Source organism: Dysidea avara, chromosome 4 (assembly GCF_963678975.1).
Source record: "Dysidea avara chromosome 4, odDysAvar1.4, whole genome shotgun sequence".
Taxonomy (NCBI): domain Eukaryota; kingdom Metazoa; phylum Porifera; class Demospongiae; order Dictyoceratida; family Dysideidae; genus Dysidea; species Dysidea avara.
Window position 1 is genome coordinate 6,243,191 of NC_089275.1, and position 18,431 is coordinate 6,261,621.

General features: G+C 37.5%; 1 protein-coding gene across 1 annotated transcript in view; it reads left to right on the plus strand.

Moving 5' to 3' along the window:
• The window catches only part of LOC136253156 (uncharacterized), an 84,715-nt gene that overhangs the window by 33,816 nt on the left and 32,468 nt on the right, over positions 1-18,431 (plus strand). Inside the window, exons 6-7 of the mRNA XM_066045786.1 lie at positions 11,097-11,195; positions 15,024-15,122. Of these exons, the coding sequence (XP_065901858.1) occupies positions 11,097-11,195; positions 15,024-15,122 (198 nt within the window). The remainder of the gene's footprint in view (positions 1-11,096; positions 11,196-15,023; positions 15,123-18,431) is intronic.

Below are 18,431 nucleotides of genomic sequence, written 5' to 3' on the forward strand. Positions count from 1 at the left end.
AGAGTATCTTGATCTTTAATAGGTTTTTAAAAGTATAGCTACCCTTGTTATCCCAGAGAAATGAAGGTAATTTCCTATTACACTGTAGCTATACTTCCCTGCTTTGTTCCCTGTACATTTGTGTTGCCAAATTATGATACATATTATACAACTTGAGTCTGAATAGAGATCTTCATGTTAATTCCAAGTGATAGGCTTTAATGGGTTTGACATCATATGCATTGCCATAGCAAGAGACTCGTATGTGCAGTAATGTGCATAATATACAAGCTGCATATTAATGGGCCTGAAGCCAAAACTGTCACCTCTAACAATCCATATTATAACTCCTTACACCACAGTCTGACTTTCACCAGACAAATTGCCTGACTTCAATCAAAATATTACAGGAACCAACACGAATCATTATAAGTGGCAGTCCTTGAGCCTATAGACACTTTACAACCATAATCACATTGTGCATAAATAGGTTAATCAGTTTCAGGGAGGAATAATAAAATGGTCCCAGGCTGAAATACAGAAGTTGGATGTTGCCACCAGAAAGTTGCTTACTATGCATGGTGGATTTTGTATAAACAGTGATGTTGATCAAGACTCACGGTAGTGAGGTGCGCAGCCAAGAAACTACAAAGCGCACGCCCAATTAAAAGACGCGTGGCCACTACTGTGAGTTATTTACGTGTAGGGACAGTTTCGCAATATTAGCCCTGAATTATGCAACATTTCTCAATAGGTTTGTATTGCATTACGTAATAAATTTTTTTTTTGGTATAGTAGTAGTAGCAGTTTTCTTGCGACCGGTATTAAACACGTATTTAGACATATTTCACTTTATTTCTCAACCTTGTGTTACACCTAGTGTCATCTTATACCAGTCAACTTACCCATGTTTGTACAGTCCATCTAGCACTGACATTATCTAATCCTGGTTTTTTCATATGCGTATTTTCTTCGATCAAACCTCTAATCCCTACAATAACTTTTAAAGACACGATGTGGACACAAGCCCTAATGTCTGATAAACAAGTTGTAAAAGCGTGTAGAACCATAAGTTCCCTAGGGAAGGTGTTTTAAGCAGAAATCTTTTAAACTCCATTTAGTGCCACGCCTCATGCGTGCGTTGATGATTGGCAGATGTCTTATAAACAAGTGTGAAAGTGTCAAGAACATAGTGTCACTAGAGAAGGTGTTCCAAGCATAATTCTTGTTGCCACACCACACATGGTGTATTGTGTGTTCTGGTGGTGCTCAAACCATAGCATTACCCACCCTAACAGCAAGTAGTCACTCCCATTGTGGCTTTTGTCATGCATGTCATTTAATTAATGCACATGTTACATAACAAAATATATCACATTAATTGTTTGTGACATTAACAATAAAATTCTGACAATAAAATGGGAACTGTCTAAGCCGGTCACCTTCGGGCCAATATTTCGTGGCCTTAAATAGGCAGGTGGCTGCTTTAGACAGGTAAATTAGTGTATAAACTTCTCACTAGGGGAATTTAAAGCTGGCCTTTTTAAAGAGGTGGCCTTTCTATACAGGTGGCCACTAAGACAGGTTCCACTGTAGTTAGTCCCATCACAACTGTATGCCTCATCCTGGAAATTCAGAAGATTGTAGTCAACTGAGATATAATGCCAAGATCTTATCAGGCCTCATCGTCCACGTACACTTGACAATTGAGAACTAAAGAACACACATAACATTATATAATTCCTCTGTCTATATAAACTTACTCCCCCAAACCTTGATCTTTACGTATGTACCACTGCTAGTGAGAGAACCGCATGCTATGACCAAGTACCCTGTACCTGTAAAATTGACAGGGCATTAAATACAATCTAGCTAAAAATCTGTCACTTTTTACGCAAATGACAGATTTGGGGATCTGAAAATTCATCACACCCTTGAGGTAATACAAAAATTTCTTAGTATACGTACAGACTGACCTGAAGATCCACAATGTCTTTGATTTTACTACAGTTCACGCACACTTGGTGTACAGTCCACGTACACTTGACAATTGAGAACTAAAGAACACACATAACATTATAAAATTCCTTTGTCTACTTACCCCCGAACCGTGATCTTAGTTGCCAAGTTTAGAGCAGCTCTAGCCAAGTTATGTATGTACCACTGCTAGTAAGAGAACCACATGCTATGACCAAGAACCCTGTACCTGTAAAATCGACAGGCAGGCATTAAATACAATACAGCTAAAAATTTGTCACTTTTTACGTAAATGACAGATTTGGGGAACTGAAAATTCATCACATCTTGAGGTAATACATTTGAGGATTCACAAGTTGGCCCAGCAGTGACCTTACTACACAGTGTCCTGATTAGACAGGCTTCACTGTACATAAAGACCAGTATGCAATGTGAAAAGGTATTTTTTGTACAAGCATCATGTAGATTACCTTACTTCTTCCACCTAGTTCCAGGACTTCTAAATTGGCACTACAGTGACAATACTAAAAGCTGTTTGGTCTGTAGGAGTACACCTTGTTGACAATCCATCCATGAGATATAATTTCAAGCGGGAAAATATTGGTACTTGCTGCTACTCATGATCAACTTGGTACCATCACAGAAGTTTTCAGCTTGGTCTTGGTGAACTTGCACTAGTCAATGCAGACGTCTGACAGTCTAAAAACCAATCGCATACATGCGGTTAATCAGTGTGAATAGATGTGGCACTTTGTACACTAGCCTCATTTTTTTCACTCCTTCTTTCATTACTGAACCTCCACTCCTCGTTTTGTTACTGAACCTCCACTCCTCTTTTCGTTACTGAACCTCCACGAAGAGCTGAGTACATCAGTATTCTCGCCAGCGACTCTTTAATATCCACTCAACGTTCTTCTTCAAGCGGTGTAGACTCTATGTATCTTAGTTTCAAATCAGTTAAGTACGGTTCGCCGCTCCATTGAAATTCAGTTACAATATAACAAATATTTAGCAGCATTCAGTCCTCTCAAGACATGGACTGCCATCAATAATTAATGTAAACCGCATATCATGTGTATTCACTTGAGATGTTACAGGGACTTTCCAAGAGATTTCCCCTACATAGGCCACGTGATCATTGTCAGGAACTTGTTCTTGGTTATGGCTCTACAATGCGGTACTCGTACTTTTATGTGTTTTAGTGTTTAATAATATTATACTTCTCTCTCAAGACATGGACTGCCATCAATAATAATATAAATCGTGTATCAAGTGTCATTCACTTTTCACTTGAAGTGTTACTGTGCAGGGTCTTTCCAAGGGATATCCCCTAAATAGGTCACATGATAATTGTCAGTCAAGTGAAACTTATTTAATTCCATTAATGCACCATGGAGCTTGTGTTGTGGCTTTCATTAATTCAGTGATCATTATGCACATACCATGGTGCAACAAAGTTTGTAACAAATTGCTGGAATGTGGTTCGTTGTTTGCTGGTATGAGCTTGTGTTGTGGCTTTCAACTTTTGTAATAGATTGCTTGAATGTATGTGGTTCGTGGTTGCCAATGATTGTGTATATGAGTTGGGGTTGTTCCACACAGCTTGCACAATATTCAGATGTCTGCATGACGACACAAGGTTAAGTGAGACCTATAAAGGAACAAGCAGGCACTGAACTTAACCTTAAATTAAACACACATACAACTAACCTGGAACATCAGTTGCAACACCAAAGACACTTGCTTGGATATCCTCATAGCTTAACTATGGAGTGACATGTGTAATTAACCGGCACTAAACAGTATCTACAACACAATTTTCTTTTCTGCAAGAACTTTTTAGCACCAAGTAAAGGCACTACCATCTCTCCTACAAGAGCATTTCACAAGAGATGTACACAATTTTCTTTTCTGCAAGAACTTTTTAGTACCAAGTAAAGGAACTACCATCTCTCCTACAAGAGCATTTCACAAGGGAAGCTAGGTCGGCACAGTGGAGCACTTTGTGCCTAGCCCCACGACTTCTCAATGATCTATGATTGAGTCTATAATAAAGCCAGTGGGGGACCACTTATCGCAGAGGGGGACCAACTGTGGCGGCGTAAGTTGTCTGGGGGGGGGGGGGGGGGGGGGACAAGTTGCAGTGCTGCAAGTAGTCCAGGGGGACCAAGTATGGTTGCTGCAACTGGTCTGGGGGGACCGATTTTGGGGGAACCGGTTGTAGCATGACAGTACAACCAATATGTGTTGTATGTTTGTGAACATGTGTGTATAGTGTTTGCACATTTTGTGTGCGTCTTGTGCTTGTATACGATGTAAGTGTGTGTTTGTATGTAGTGAAATAAAAATAATAGTATGATGTTTGTGATCTCTTTCATAACCCTTAGCAAAGCATCTAGCTCTATGAGTGGCAAACAAGTTGATAGGTCATCCTCAGGGCACTATGGCAGTGGTCATAGCAGGTTTTATTCATTGACAAGTACAGAATGATTGATATACTCCAATAGAACCGTCAAGCAATAAATACTCTAATAAAACAGTCAGGCAATAAAATACTCTAATAGAACAGTCATTGAACAATATAGCTGAATATTTACATCTCTGTCTGAAAACACTCCCAGATCCCAGATGCAATCTCATAGTTGCTATTTCAAGATGGTGGCATTCCCCAAGGTCACCTAGAAAAGCATACTTTGCAAATAAGTGCTTTACACAGCTTGAACTTTGGGTCTGTATATTATATAATTGACAAAAATTAGTGATATCCCCCCCAAAAAACACCTTTACTGTAAAAAACAATCTTGTCAATCTTTACAATCTTGTCATGAACACCAAACAGGCAGTAGACCTGTTTGGTGTTCATGACAAGATTGTAAAGTTTTTGGAAGCTGCAATGTGCCACTGCATAGACTACTGTTTTGACAGCAAATGGAGTGTCCTTAGGTAAAATAAGTGTCAAATGTGGAATATTTCAGGGAGATAGTCTTTTGCCTTTGTTGTTCATTATGACCCTGGCACCGTTATCATTTATCCTTGATAAGACCTCTAAGGGTTACCATCTTTCCAACTCATCCACAGTTGTTAACCATCTGGTCTACATGGATGACATAAAACTGTACAGTCATTCACAACAAGAGATTGAGCCATTAATTCACACTGTCAACATATTTTTCGATGACATATGCATGTCAATTGGTGCTGCTAAGTGTAATATTGTGGCTGTATCTAAGGGACATCTTGTGGAGTCAGATAGTGTTGTTCTTTCATCTGGTGATGTGATCCAATCTTTATCCCCTACAAGTTTTTACAAGTATTTGGGTGTCCTCGAGTCAGATTCTTTCAAGCAGTAGCAAATGAAAAACATCTTAACAAAAGAATATAAGCGACGTGTACGAAAGTTTCTTCATTCAAAACTGTATAGAAAGCATTTAATTTCTGCAATAAATAGTTGTGCCATCTCATTGTTGCGTTATTCTGGAGGAATAATTAATTGGTCCCAAGTCGAGTTGCATAAGTTGGATATTGATACAAGAAAATTGATGACTATGCATGGTGGTTTTTCAATGAATAGTGATGTGGACCGTCTTTATGTCTCAAGGTAGAATGGAGGTAGGGGCCTGATCTCAGCAATTGAGCATGAGAAGAGAAACTTATCATTTTACATACACCACTCTGATGATCCTTACATTAAATTGATTGCAACAGATTATCAGATGTTTGAGGGCATGGCAAGGAATACAAGGAATTATCCAACTTGGAAATCTACATACTTGGGAGAGCAAGTCTCTCCATGGGCAATTCATAAGGGAAATTTCTGATCAGATTTGTGTTAAATCACAGTAGTTATGGCTACGCTTTAGTAACCTTACTAAAGAAATGGAAGGACTTGTATTTGTGGCCCAAGAGCAGGCCTTATCCACAAATGCTGTTAAAGCTCATATCTACAAAACCCCATGCTCAGCTAGATGCCGGCTTTGTGGTTCTTTTGATGAGACCATTGACCACCTTGTAAGTTGTTGTTCCTTTTTAGAACCAAAAAGGATATAAGAACCAGCATGATCGTGTTGCTTCTCATGGTCACAGGATGATAGCAAAGCAAGCTGGATTCCCTGTGCAAGATCTTTGGTGGAAACATTGTCCTCCACGAGTTTGTGAAAACAATGTCTGTAAACTGTTGTGGGATTTTTCCATTGTAACTGACACCTCATTGCAGCACAACCATCCTGATATTACTATGGTATTGAAGCAAACAAATGAAGTCTACCTAATTGATATTCCTGGGGATTCCAGACTTTCTCAAAAGGTTATTGATAAGCTAACAAAATATGTGGATTTAAAAATTAAAGTTGTTAGAGTGCGGAAATGTAGAAAAGTATCCATCATTCCTATAATTGTTGGGGCGTTAGGATCCATACTAAAGGATTTATTATTTTATTTAGACAAGGTCAACTTGCCAACATCTTTAATTTGGACATTTCAAAAGACTGTGTTATATTCTACCACATCACTGTTACAGCGTTATTTGACAATTTAACTGATGCTTTGTTTATTGTACTTTGTGTGTCTCATGGCTAGCTGGCAACTTTTTACATTAATCTACACTCTTGGTTAGAGTCAGGTTCTTTTGTATTCCAGCAATGTATTTGCACGTATATTTTGCTGTGATAAAATAATAATAATAATAATAATCCATAACACCTGCAGCTCAATTGCAATTTTCTCCTTATGCTTATCAATCATATGGCAATCCATCACACAAGCAATATCAAGTGGAACTCCAATGTTGAGGTAGTACCATCAGTTTGTGGTGCTCTGGGTGCTCTACATGAAAAGACAGTCAAAAATTTTGAACTGCTCCAGTTAACAGAAGTTAGTGTTCACCAATTACAGAAGAGAGTGCTGCTTAAGACTGATACAATGCTGAGGAAACATCTTTCAATCTAAAGTTCGAGTTGAGCTCAAGTGACATTGATTTGAATCTCCTGTATGTATGCTTTAAAGTATATATGTGACCAGATATTACAAAACTGATCCAAATCGCACATCAGGCAAAATCAAACTAACACCACCAGTGGATAGCTACACTATCGTACTACTAGTTTTGACACTCAGTACCACTCAAACTACTCGAGGCTGGTTTCAACAGACGTCTTTTCTGGGGGGTGTGTAGAGCTTGAATGGCGGTTTTAGGCCTTTTGAAGGACCTGGCTTGGCAAGAATCAGTGGTTTACTGGTGGACAGCCTGACAATGTTGGCCAGACTTTTTTTTCTGTGATTTTGCTACATATCAGCCACTAAGGAGCCAGCACAGCCCTGTTATCTCATCTCTGGACTCAATCTTATTTGGCGGGAAACTCTACAAGCAGCTACAAGTACTGGAAGTGGTCTGAAAGGTAACAGATTGATGCATCTGTAGTGTAAATTTCCTATGCATGCTTGCTATCCTTGGAGAGTTATGCTGGTTTGAATTCTTTAAAACCGTGTATCTCGAAACTTCTAAATAATAGTTAGACATCAAGAACCAAGGTTCTACGGGATTTAGAAAACCCTCAGGCCCTTAGTAGCGCCCTCGCTGCGCTTGGGTGCTACTAAGGGCCTGAGGGTTTTCTAAATCCCGTAGAACCCAGTGGTTCTTGACGTCTAACTTATTTAGACTACAACTCGTTATTGTACCTTGAGTTGACAGCTGCTTGTAAATGGGAAATGTATGGCTAATTACTAGAAACAAGCCCTCTACACTTCCCTACATGGCGGGACCTCAGCGTGGCTGTTGCTACCCGTTTAAACGCCCATGCGTTGCCAATGTTACAGGCGCGTGCTATGTATCGGAGTACTGGACTCAGCGACTGGACTACAACTCATTGTTGCTGTTGTTGTGCCCCGACAGCTGCTTGTAAGCAAGTAATGTAGTGTTGATTAGTACAAACAAGCCCATTACACCTCCCTCTAATTCAGTACGGCTGTTACTAGCCATTTAAACGCCCATGCGTTGTCAATGTTACAGGCGCGTAATTATCGTGTTTCGTATTGCCTCAGAGCGTGGTCTCTATTGGACATGAGCGTGGCTCTACGAGATTTAGAGACCACGTTTTCAGCCAATCAAATTTCAGTATCAAACTTGTTGTAGTCTAATGTGTGATTTGGATCGATGTTCCAAAATCCAGTCACATATATTGTAAAAAAAAAAAACAAACATTACATTTATCATGAAGGATCAGAAGGAAGTATTTCTAATTGATGTGGCCATTTCAAGTGATTCAAGAATTTCACACAAGTTTGGTGAAAACAAAGCAAGTATGTTGACCTGAAAATTGAACTCGGCCAGCTGTGGCATTCCAGAATCCACATTGTACCAATTAATTATTGTCGGTGCATTAGGGTCTATCCCTACAAACTTGTCCAGCATATTAGAGAAGCTAAGCATTCCATCATCATTCATTTCCACCTTCCAAAGGTCTGTTTTGTACAGCTCTGCAGCCATTCTTAGAAAGCTCATAAACATTTGACTGTTACGTTTTTGTACGTAGCAATCTAAGCTCATGGTTTGAGTAAGGTTTTGTTTTTCCCGGTAGTTATGCTGTGTATATTGTGTGTATAAATTTAATAATTATACAACCAAGTAGTAAGAATAATACGAAATGCGGTAAAATTACGTCATTAATAAATAATGAATGAATAAATAATAATTAATAAATAATAAATAATGTTTGAGAAAACTACGAGGCCTAGAGACATGAACTAAGCGGGGATAGATTCGCCTGTGAATGAAGGCACAACCATATAATAAGTACGCCTGTTCGTGCTGATGACTTTACCGTACGTGTAATTCTATATGACGCCCGGCACCACGCCCTTGTTTAATTACAGATTGCTCGAACGAGAAGATTAGTAAATGTCCGCAGAGAGGCCAGGCCCACTTTACTAGTAAGCAACAACATTACAAGTATGTTTAAATATTTGTAACTGTGTATTTTGTGTGCAGGATATGCGCTCCAGGCGTCATGCAGTGAACGACCAACTGATGACCAGTTGGGATACCAGCTGATGCGCTTATAAACAACCAGCTGGAACAGCAAGGTAATGAGTAATGTAATACTTGTACAGGTAGTTGTATTATAGGTCTACATCTTCATTCTTCATCTGGCTTGCTAGCAGCTGGAATTATTTTCATTATACCGGCACCTTCATCTGGCTTGCTGGCGGTTGGAAATATTTTCCACTCGGCTTAACTACTAGTCTACTGTGAGTCTGTAATAGCTAAACAAGAAGCCGATGCAGTGCTGCATATACAACAATGTGTAACTATCTCCTGTATGTTGTGCATGGCTGTATGCATAATATTATAGACTGTGATCACTGTGCCAATGCCACACCGCTGATATACAGGTACATCACCAGTGGCCTCTAGTTACAACAGAGTCTGTTGTGCCATATTGACTTGATTGGGATAAATTGCTAATTGTGCCTTCACCATATCCCTTATTCTGCATAGCCTCACTTCACTGCTGAGTCATCTTCAGACACGTCACACCTACAATATATAGTTTTACTTTCAATATAGCTAACTTAACTTGGTTTTTTGTGTAGGTTGTGTTTTAGTATTGTGGTTTTCTGATGCCAGTTAAACTCCCTTGCCTGTGTACGTATGCATATGTATCATTTCCACAGGTACACGCACACTGCTCTGAGTGTTTCCTATGGCACTGTTTATACTTGCCCAATGGGTAGGTTGCAACGTTGGTGTATGTACTTGGTTGTATGTGACGCGGTCCTAGTAATAATAATAATAATAATAATAATAATAATAAATAGTATAATAGTACTGTTTAATAGGGTTTCCTCCTGAAATGATAGGTGCTGTCCAAAATGTTGCCTTTAAAAACCATCATAGAAATATCATACACAATGAAAAATCACTTTTGCAGAATAGCCTTAGTGCATATTACTTCAAACTCAATGTTAAAAACAACAAAATACTCATAGATATCTGGAATTGAATTTTTTTTAAACTGTCAAAACATGATAATTATTTGGTCTGCCTACCTGCTTGACCGCAGTCACAAGGGAAAGGTCAAATGAAGCAGCACATGGCCACCATTTCATGCCACAATAACAAACTCTCCTGTGACATGTTCTTTCCCTGGTTCTGACAAACGTCTACCTTTCCTTTCATTTTACTGTATCTTCAATTGCATGGTGATCTGCTTAATGTAAGGAAGCCATACTAAAAGCAGTAATTTTCCACATTGATACTTTTCGTAGAGGAGCATATTTATACACCACAAAACTATTTGAAGCACTTAAGTTATGAGTAGATATGTGTAGCTGCACTGATGAAGTGATTTCATGGTCTGAAGTGATCAGAATACACTGTCACGGCCTTAACGATCAGAGCACATCATGACCACATCCCTTAATGATCTAGCAGTGATTTTGCTGTAGAAAGTTAGACATGATAAACCACACTCCTTAATTAATTTTGTTATGTAGCTCAGTTGAAACAAGCAGGGAGATTGAGATGCTCCAATAAAGCAGTCACAGCCACACATGTTTTTTATTTATTAAGATTTTACAGCACAAGTGCTGAAGGTCTGTAGGGCACCTGGTCCTACAGCCTGTTTAAAGTTGTTACGTAAGTGTGTTTGAAAAGGTGGACAAAGTAGAATAAATCCATGATTGGATCTGGGCAGCCTCGAACCTACCTGCATGTACAGCATAGCTATGCTATAGCAAAAAAGTTAACAAACTAGTACAATTAAAAGTTATTAATGTATTAATGAAAATTAATAGTGTAATAATGAAATAGGGTTTCAGCAAAAAAATGTAGTGAAACAAGATAATAATGATAATAGCTATTTTAGCTATGTAGGGAACTCCCTACTTTGTAACTGAACAGATTGTGCACGGTAATATGCCAATATAGGAATTTCCCCACAGAACTATGTTGAGCTACCATCATTATCTTGTTTCACTACTTTATTATCGTTGGAACCCCATTTGATTTTTAAATTAATAATATATTGTTTAATTTACTGGGTTTATGGTTACTATACAAGGTGATGGTTTTACTCTTATTTCTGCTTATCGCTACAGATTTGTTGTTATTGATGAAATATCATGTGAGTTGTATATTACTACAGGATAGAATGACTGCTTTACATCATGCTGCTATGAGGGGACAAGTTCAAGTAGTAGAAACACTGATCAGATTAGGAGCTGATGTGAATGCATTTGATAAAGTTAGTTATAGTATGTGTGTGATTATATGAGAGTCAAACTGTTATTGTTACAAAGTTGGCCTGAATGCTAGATGGAGTAGGTAACCTGCCTAGTAGGGATCTGCTGATTATGCTAACATAATTATGAGCATAATAGGTGCCTGAAAGCATTGAGAATAATGCTAGTACAATAGCTATAATAGGCAGAATACTTGTGTAATACTATAACTTCTTGCATCTTACAATACATATCACAGAAAAGGATTGATATGCTCTAATAGAACAGTCAGTAACTCTAATAGAACAATCAGGTAGCTGACTGTTCTATTAGAGTATGTCAATCTTTTCTGTGACATGCAATTTGACAAGCAAGGATTTTTAGTCTGTGTTTCAGCCACATATTATTTACCAATAAAGTGAAAATTTATGAAAGAACTGAGGCATAAATATTGAGTACAATTTGAGCATAATAGGTACAACACTGTAAACATTTTGAGCAGTGCAGCATAACATATAGGTAAAATAAAAAGCATAATCACTGGATCCCTACTGCCTAGGGAAACAGACCTGAGAGAGCCCAGAGCTTCAAAAACAGGGGCCCCAGTCTTCAGATTGCGTACATAAATATATTATACTGACTATAAAATTATTTGTAATGATATTTTTGTACAGCCACTTTTATTCATGCTTCCTTCTATGCAGTGATAGTATGTGACTAGATTGGCATTGCTAGGTTTTCTCAGACTGCAGTTATGCATGAATAGTTTTCTATCCATGTCACTTACAACAGACACTTACATCATCACAGTAGCAAAGCATGTAGGAATTCATTGAACCTTGTACTCCATTTTTCTATTCATACATAATGGAGGCTGGCACTGTGGTGATCAGTTTGGGGTTCAGAAGAGATGTCAAGATTTCCTATAGTATCTATTTGTATTGCAACCAATGCATGTGAGTTATACATTGTTTATCAAATGATGAACACCAAAATTAGTCATGATTTGTTATAGTTTAAGTTTTACTCTTTTGTTGCTTCTTTGGCTAGGACCTGCCTTTGGTGCATCCTTCCCTTCATTTAGTACAACTGTTCCTGTTGGAAATTGGCACTAAGATGCATGATAAATATCGATTATGGTATAGACAATCAAGCATCTGAGATTCAGGGTACTGAGTTGACTCACAGCACGGTTTTGATTACAGACCCCACCCACGTTACAGATAACACAAACATAACCATACCACAAGAAAGCTTACCCATTTAGATCTTTAATAGAAGACAAAACAGACATAAAATGCTTACTAAAACACATGCACTTTAATTAGGATTTTCCATAATATCTCGGGATTTGTCCTGTTCATCATAACAAATGTAGCTGCAACATTAGATTCTATATCCCATAATCTAATTCTTTTAGGCATGCTTATAAAATCAATCCAGTGGTTCACCTTGTATTGGCTTTGGTGACTGGCCATCCACTGCAGGCTGTTAGCTTGAATACGCTTGGAGGAGTAGCAAATCAATTATCGAATGTGAGATTTGCAATGCTTGAGGTCTTCTTACTGGCAGGTTTCTAACAACGTTAGTTAGAAACCTGCTAGTTTCTAACCACTTTAAGAACCTACTACCAGGTCTCTTAGTGGTTTGTAAAGACCTCATTATCTTTCAAAGATCAAAGCATATTATGCATACCATTTTCTAAGGCTGGTTCTGTAGTGTTACTTGTAAGAACATATGTTCAAATGTAGTAACACAAAACCATCCTTCTAGTGTGTTAGTGTGTGCTGTAGTAGAGGTATAGTGTGGTATGAAGGATGATGTGATCCATATACAATACTATTCTATAGTCAGTCCATGTTCACTTAGCTCCTTGTTTTCCCTATGGGCTAGCTTTCAAACCATTTTAAAAATGCTGTAAAACTATATGCTAGAAATTTTTGTCAATGAAGTGCTTTGATATGAGTTAGAACAAGGAGGGTGATGAGGTTTTTAAAGTACTCCATACATTTAGTAGGATATGTTACTGGTTTATGAACAGTTTTGTCTGAAAGGTCATCGGCTGGGAAGACTATTGATTGCAAGCCAATGAATTTTCAAACATAATTTAGCATTAAAATAATTCGTAAAAAGCTTGCAATTGACAGAATAGGTTCACGGTTGATGTTGTGGTCACAGAAAAGAGTATAACAGTTAAAATAACAAACCAATGTAGTACCATAGATATATAGACTAGCATACCCAGGATTGTAATCATGTGGTTTTTTTTTGTGTCAGATTATTGTTACCAGAAGTAACAAGATCTTCAAATATATCACACACAAAATTTTCAAGCAAAAGACTAGCTCTACTATTGTTACTACTTTGAACACATTAACATAATTGTGCTATTGTGCAATATGTAATAGTTGTATCATGTACCCGAGTGATTTGTCTGATATGTACACTAAAGCTCGAGGGCCGTCAGTCCCAAGAACGTGGGTGTACATATCAGGCACATCATGAGGGCATGTGATACAACTGATATGTACCATTCCAATGCAGACTAAGAGCCTGCGGGCGATTAATCACCCAGACCGACCACTGAATTCATTATATGTGACCGAATTTTGGAAAATCACACCCTGAAATAATGAGAATTTTCATGTTTGGTGGGTTATTATTAACAGCAAAACACTGTTTTAAAAATATTTCAACAATTTTCTGGTAATTCAAGGTATTGATAATGGCTTACAATCATTGAAAAGTAGATTTGCACTATAAAGCTTGTTATTTGAACATTAAATATTTTAGGTGTCAAATGCACCCATATGGTTGATTTTCCAAAATACGGTCACATATAAACTAACTTGTGAAATTCGATTATGGGACAGCAACAACTAACATTTTGCAATTGACTACGTTTGTTAACATAAATGGGCAAATCCTACGGATATCATGGAAACAATCAATTTAGCGATTTTACAAGTGTTTCAAAGTTTCTGCATCACTTAAACACTGTTTACACAGCTTTCTAAACATCCAGAGGGGTAAGCTTTGCTGTAGAGTGGTTACCTCACGACATACGAAAGTGGGCATGATACATAATCGAGCGCGCAGACAAGCGCTTGTAAATTACCCATTACACTAGCTCTCACCTTGAACTTTTGTTTGTCAACTCATAGGGTGGTAAGGGAGTTGAACTGCCTTCATCTGAGTACTGTAGGATGGAAAATCGGCTTCATGGTTTTCATCACGTGAGCAATAACAAACTCCCACAATCGAATGCTGCCAGGATTCTTATAAAAACAAACCAACATTACCTCACCAAATATCAAGGCCATGGTTTAACTTAAATAAACCATGGCCAGCCATGGTTTAACTTAAATGTACCATGGAAAGCCAGGGTTTATGAGATGTGTACCCTGAAATTTGCCTTTGAAGTTAGGTGGCTTCATAGTACATAATATTATAAAGTCAAATGTGCTTGAAATGTTGCCCAAAATACACTTTTATAAGGAAGGTTTATTAACAACTAAAACAAAAACTATGACACAATGAAATTCTACAGAAATACATTGTGAATGATGTATTTTATTATCCTACCTTTTTTGAGGGGGTAAGGATTTTAAACCTGATGATTGGTTTAAATCTACCAGTAACGTATGTAATAAAAAGTTTTATCAGGAGAAAATCTAATGTTCGAATAGTGAAAAGAATTGACTAAACTTTAAAAATATTCAAACTAATTGTCTCTGCACTAATTAAGAGACTTTGCTATGTGTTTAATATTGAAGCTGTTTTATTGTTCACACATAACATAATATACTTGGTTATTTGGTGTCATTGATTAGTGCAACTTTATAATACAGGGTAGAAGGACAGTTCTACACTCAGTTGCTAGTAGAAGGTATGTTCAAGTAATAGAAATACTGATCAGATCAGGGGCAGATGTGAATTCACTTGATGAGGTTAGCCAATTTGTGTGTGTGTGTGTGTGTGCATCATGCATGTGTGTGTGTGTGTGTGTGTGTGTGTGTGTGTGTGTGTGTGTGTGTGTGTGTGTGTGTGTGTGTGTGTGTGTGTCTGTGTGTGTGTGTCTGTGTGTGTCTGTGTGTCTGTGTGTGTCTGTGTGTCTGCGTGTGTCTGTGTGTGTATCTGTGTGTGTGTCTGTGTGTGATGAAATGAGTTGAAGCGTTAGTGCTATATGCTATGTACTACTGTACATACGTATGAACAGGTAGCAGAAATGGGAGTAAGGCATTACAAATGTAATGCTTTACATAAAGTAATGCATAAGTGACATAACACATTACATGGAACTGAGAGTAATGAACAACAGATATTACCTCTGGAAATTTTAATTTAATGTATATTGTATCCGGTACATGATTGGTAGTATTTTATGTCTAGAAAACACTGGAGACAGTGTTTTAGGTATAACAAAAAAATAGTATATGGGGAGTACCCTTGACACCAAGCTTTACAACAAAGTATGTTTTTATGACTGACCTACATGCTTGTGTCACTTTTAGGCTGAGGGCTTGTATTTAGCCTACTGTTAAGCTTGTAATGAACAAAAATGATATAACTACATGTAGCTACTGCCTTTAATGTATGTATGTATGTATGTATGTATGTATGTATGTATGTATGTATGTATGTATGTATGTATGTATGTATGTATGTATGTATGTATGTATGTATGTATGTATGTATGTATGTATGTATGTATGTATGTATGTATGTATGTATGTATGTATGTATGTATGTATGTATGTATGTATGTATGTATGTATGTATGTATGTATGTATGTATGTATGTATGTATGTATGTATGTATGTATGTATGTATGTATGTATGTATGTATGTATGTATGTATGTATGTATGTATGTATGTATGTATGTATGTATGTATGTATGTATGTATGTATGTATGTATGTATGTGCCAGTAAAAACCATTGAGTGTGAACACCGGTTGTACACTTTCACACTTCAGATCAAAAGAATTCAGTAGATACAACTACCATGTGCACCTCTTTACAGGGAAGCAACTAAATGTGTACTACACATTGTGAAGTAGTTGCACCTCAAAAAACATGCCACTTTCATCAAAGAAAACTGCCTTGATGTACCGCCAACAGTGGTACTGCCAATTTGTTTTTATAAAATTGATGTTCAGGCTAAAATTGGGATAAAATGCTTAGAAAATGTATGAGTGATTTTTGTCACAAATAGCACTCAGGATGGAATGTTTTGTTATCCTTGCAATCATGCATCTTTTTTACATAATTAAATCAGCAGTGCATCAAAAGGGAATTTAAAGGATTGCAAAAATGTAAGTACAAACCCATAAAAATTATTTATGTGTAAAATATTATTTAGTCATAAACTTGTGCCCTGTAAGGTGCCCATCAAATCTTTGGACAAGGGAGCATGTAATTTTGTTAACAGCAAAATTCAAAAATGGCTGTCATGTACTATAAGAAGTAACTATTAAAATTCCTTATTAGGACATTACACAGAGCTCTTGAGTATGTCATGTTACTGGCATGTCAAAGCAGGACCGGTGGAAGCTCTTAGTAGCTGGTCAGGCAACAAGCCAGGTTTTGATTAAGGGATTGTGATGAGTGTGCGAAGCACGATGAGTGACTGTGCCGTGAAGCACTCTGGCATGCAAAGCATGCCCCTCTAGGGAGGTCTGGGGGCATGCCCCTAGGAAAATTTCGTGTTTGTAAACCACGTTCTGAAGTAATTTTAGCACTTTACAAGAGTTGATTTTAAAGATATTGCTTCATACATACACTGACTTTTGTAACTTCCCTAGCTGTCACACTACCTTTCTATATGTTGTAAAGTCTAATTTCGTTTATAAAATTGATCAGGTTTTTACTAGGCTTAAGTCTATTATGCTCCAAAATCTTCCTATTATTCTTTCTGGCACTTCTTTTTTATTCACCTATTATGCTCAAATTTATTCCTGAGTCTACCTATTATTCTCAAATTATTCCCAAATATGTGTGCCAAATTAGTATTTTTGTTAGGGTTTTTAAACAAGTGACTACTCTATTAGAATTATGGACTCGAAGTTGACTGCTCTATTAGAGTAAGTGACTGCTCTATTAGAGTATCTCGATCGTTTTCACCGTTTTTATGCTTGCACTGTTTTGGTAGTAAATCTAAAAGATTTTTACACTGCACCACAACAAAAACTAATAATTTTGTACCAATTATTCTTAGAATTCATCCGATTATTCCGGAATATTCCCCAATGCTTTTCAGTACCTATTATTGCCGAAGTTATGCCGGCATAATAGACGCATGCCTAGTTTTTACAGGCTTTGCCTTCTTACCTGTACCCCCAATAATAATAATAACCTACCTTTCAGCAGAGCTGGAATAGGAGCTTCGGCGCTTATAAGCTCCCGGCTGGAAGAATGTCCACCACACTGGTCATCACGTGCTTCTATCATTAGATGCACGAATATAATAGAGGATTAGCAAGTGGTAACGTGAAGTCGGTTGCACATACTTTACTGCATTAAAGGTTAGAATGGTTGGTGTCTGCCTAGAAACATATAAATTAGTGTATGTCATGACGACGTAACTACTATACGGAACTACCTTATTAGTGTGTAGCTATATTAGCTTAGCTAGGCATGCGCTCACATGACTGGCTTGGGCTGTGAAAATCTGCTACGGCAGTGGTCGTAGTGGCCGTAGTGCTTACACCGGCCCTGCAAGGTGAAGCTATGGAAACTAAGTTGAATGGAATGATGGAAGATTGGTAGCTCAGGCATTATAGGAGAGCATTTTTACATTTGCTAGTGATACGAAATTGTATACTCCAGTGGACTGTTCCTTTGACTTGACAGCCTTCCCATTGAAGCAATATTTATACAAAATGATGGAGCAGCGGTCCATTCTGTGAATGATGTAACTAATGATATACATCCCTGGCACAAGACATAATTTTTGAATTTTGACTGTAATGTTGGTAGTATACGGAATTACATGCTCCCTTGCCAATAACTGAAAATGTATTCAAGAGACTTCGCTATAGTTATACATATTAATATGTGTATAGATTAATGTTGATAAGGTTGTTTTGCTGGGCACACATAACATATACTTGGTAATAAAATAGATCCAAAGATGTTGGGCTGTTATTGATGAAACTACCGTATTAGTATAGTAGCACAACCAAAAAATTGTGCACTTTTTCATAAAGCCATGAAACTTTCCACATAAATAGTAGTCTTCAATACATGTATTTTC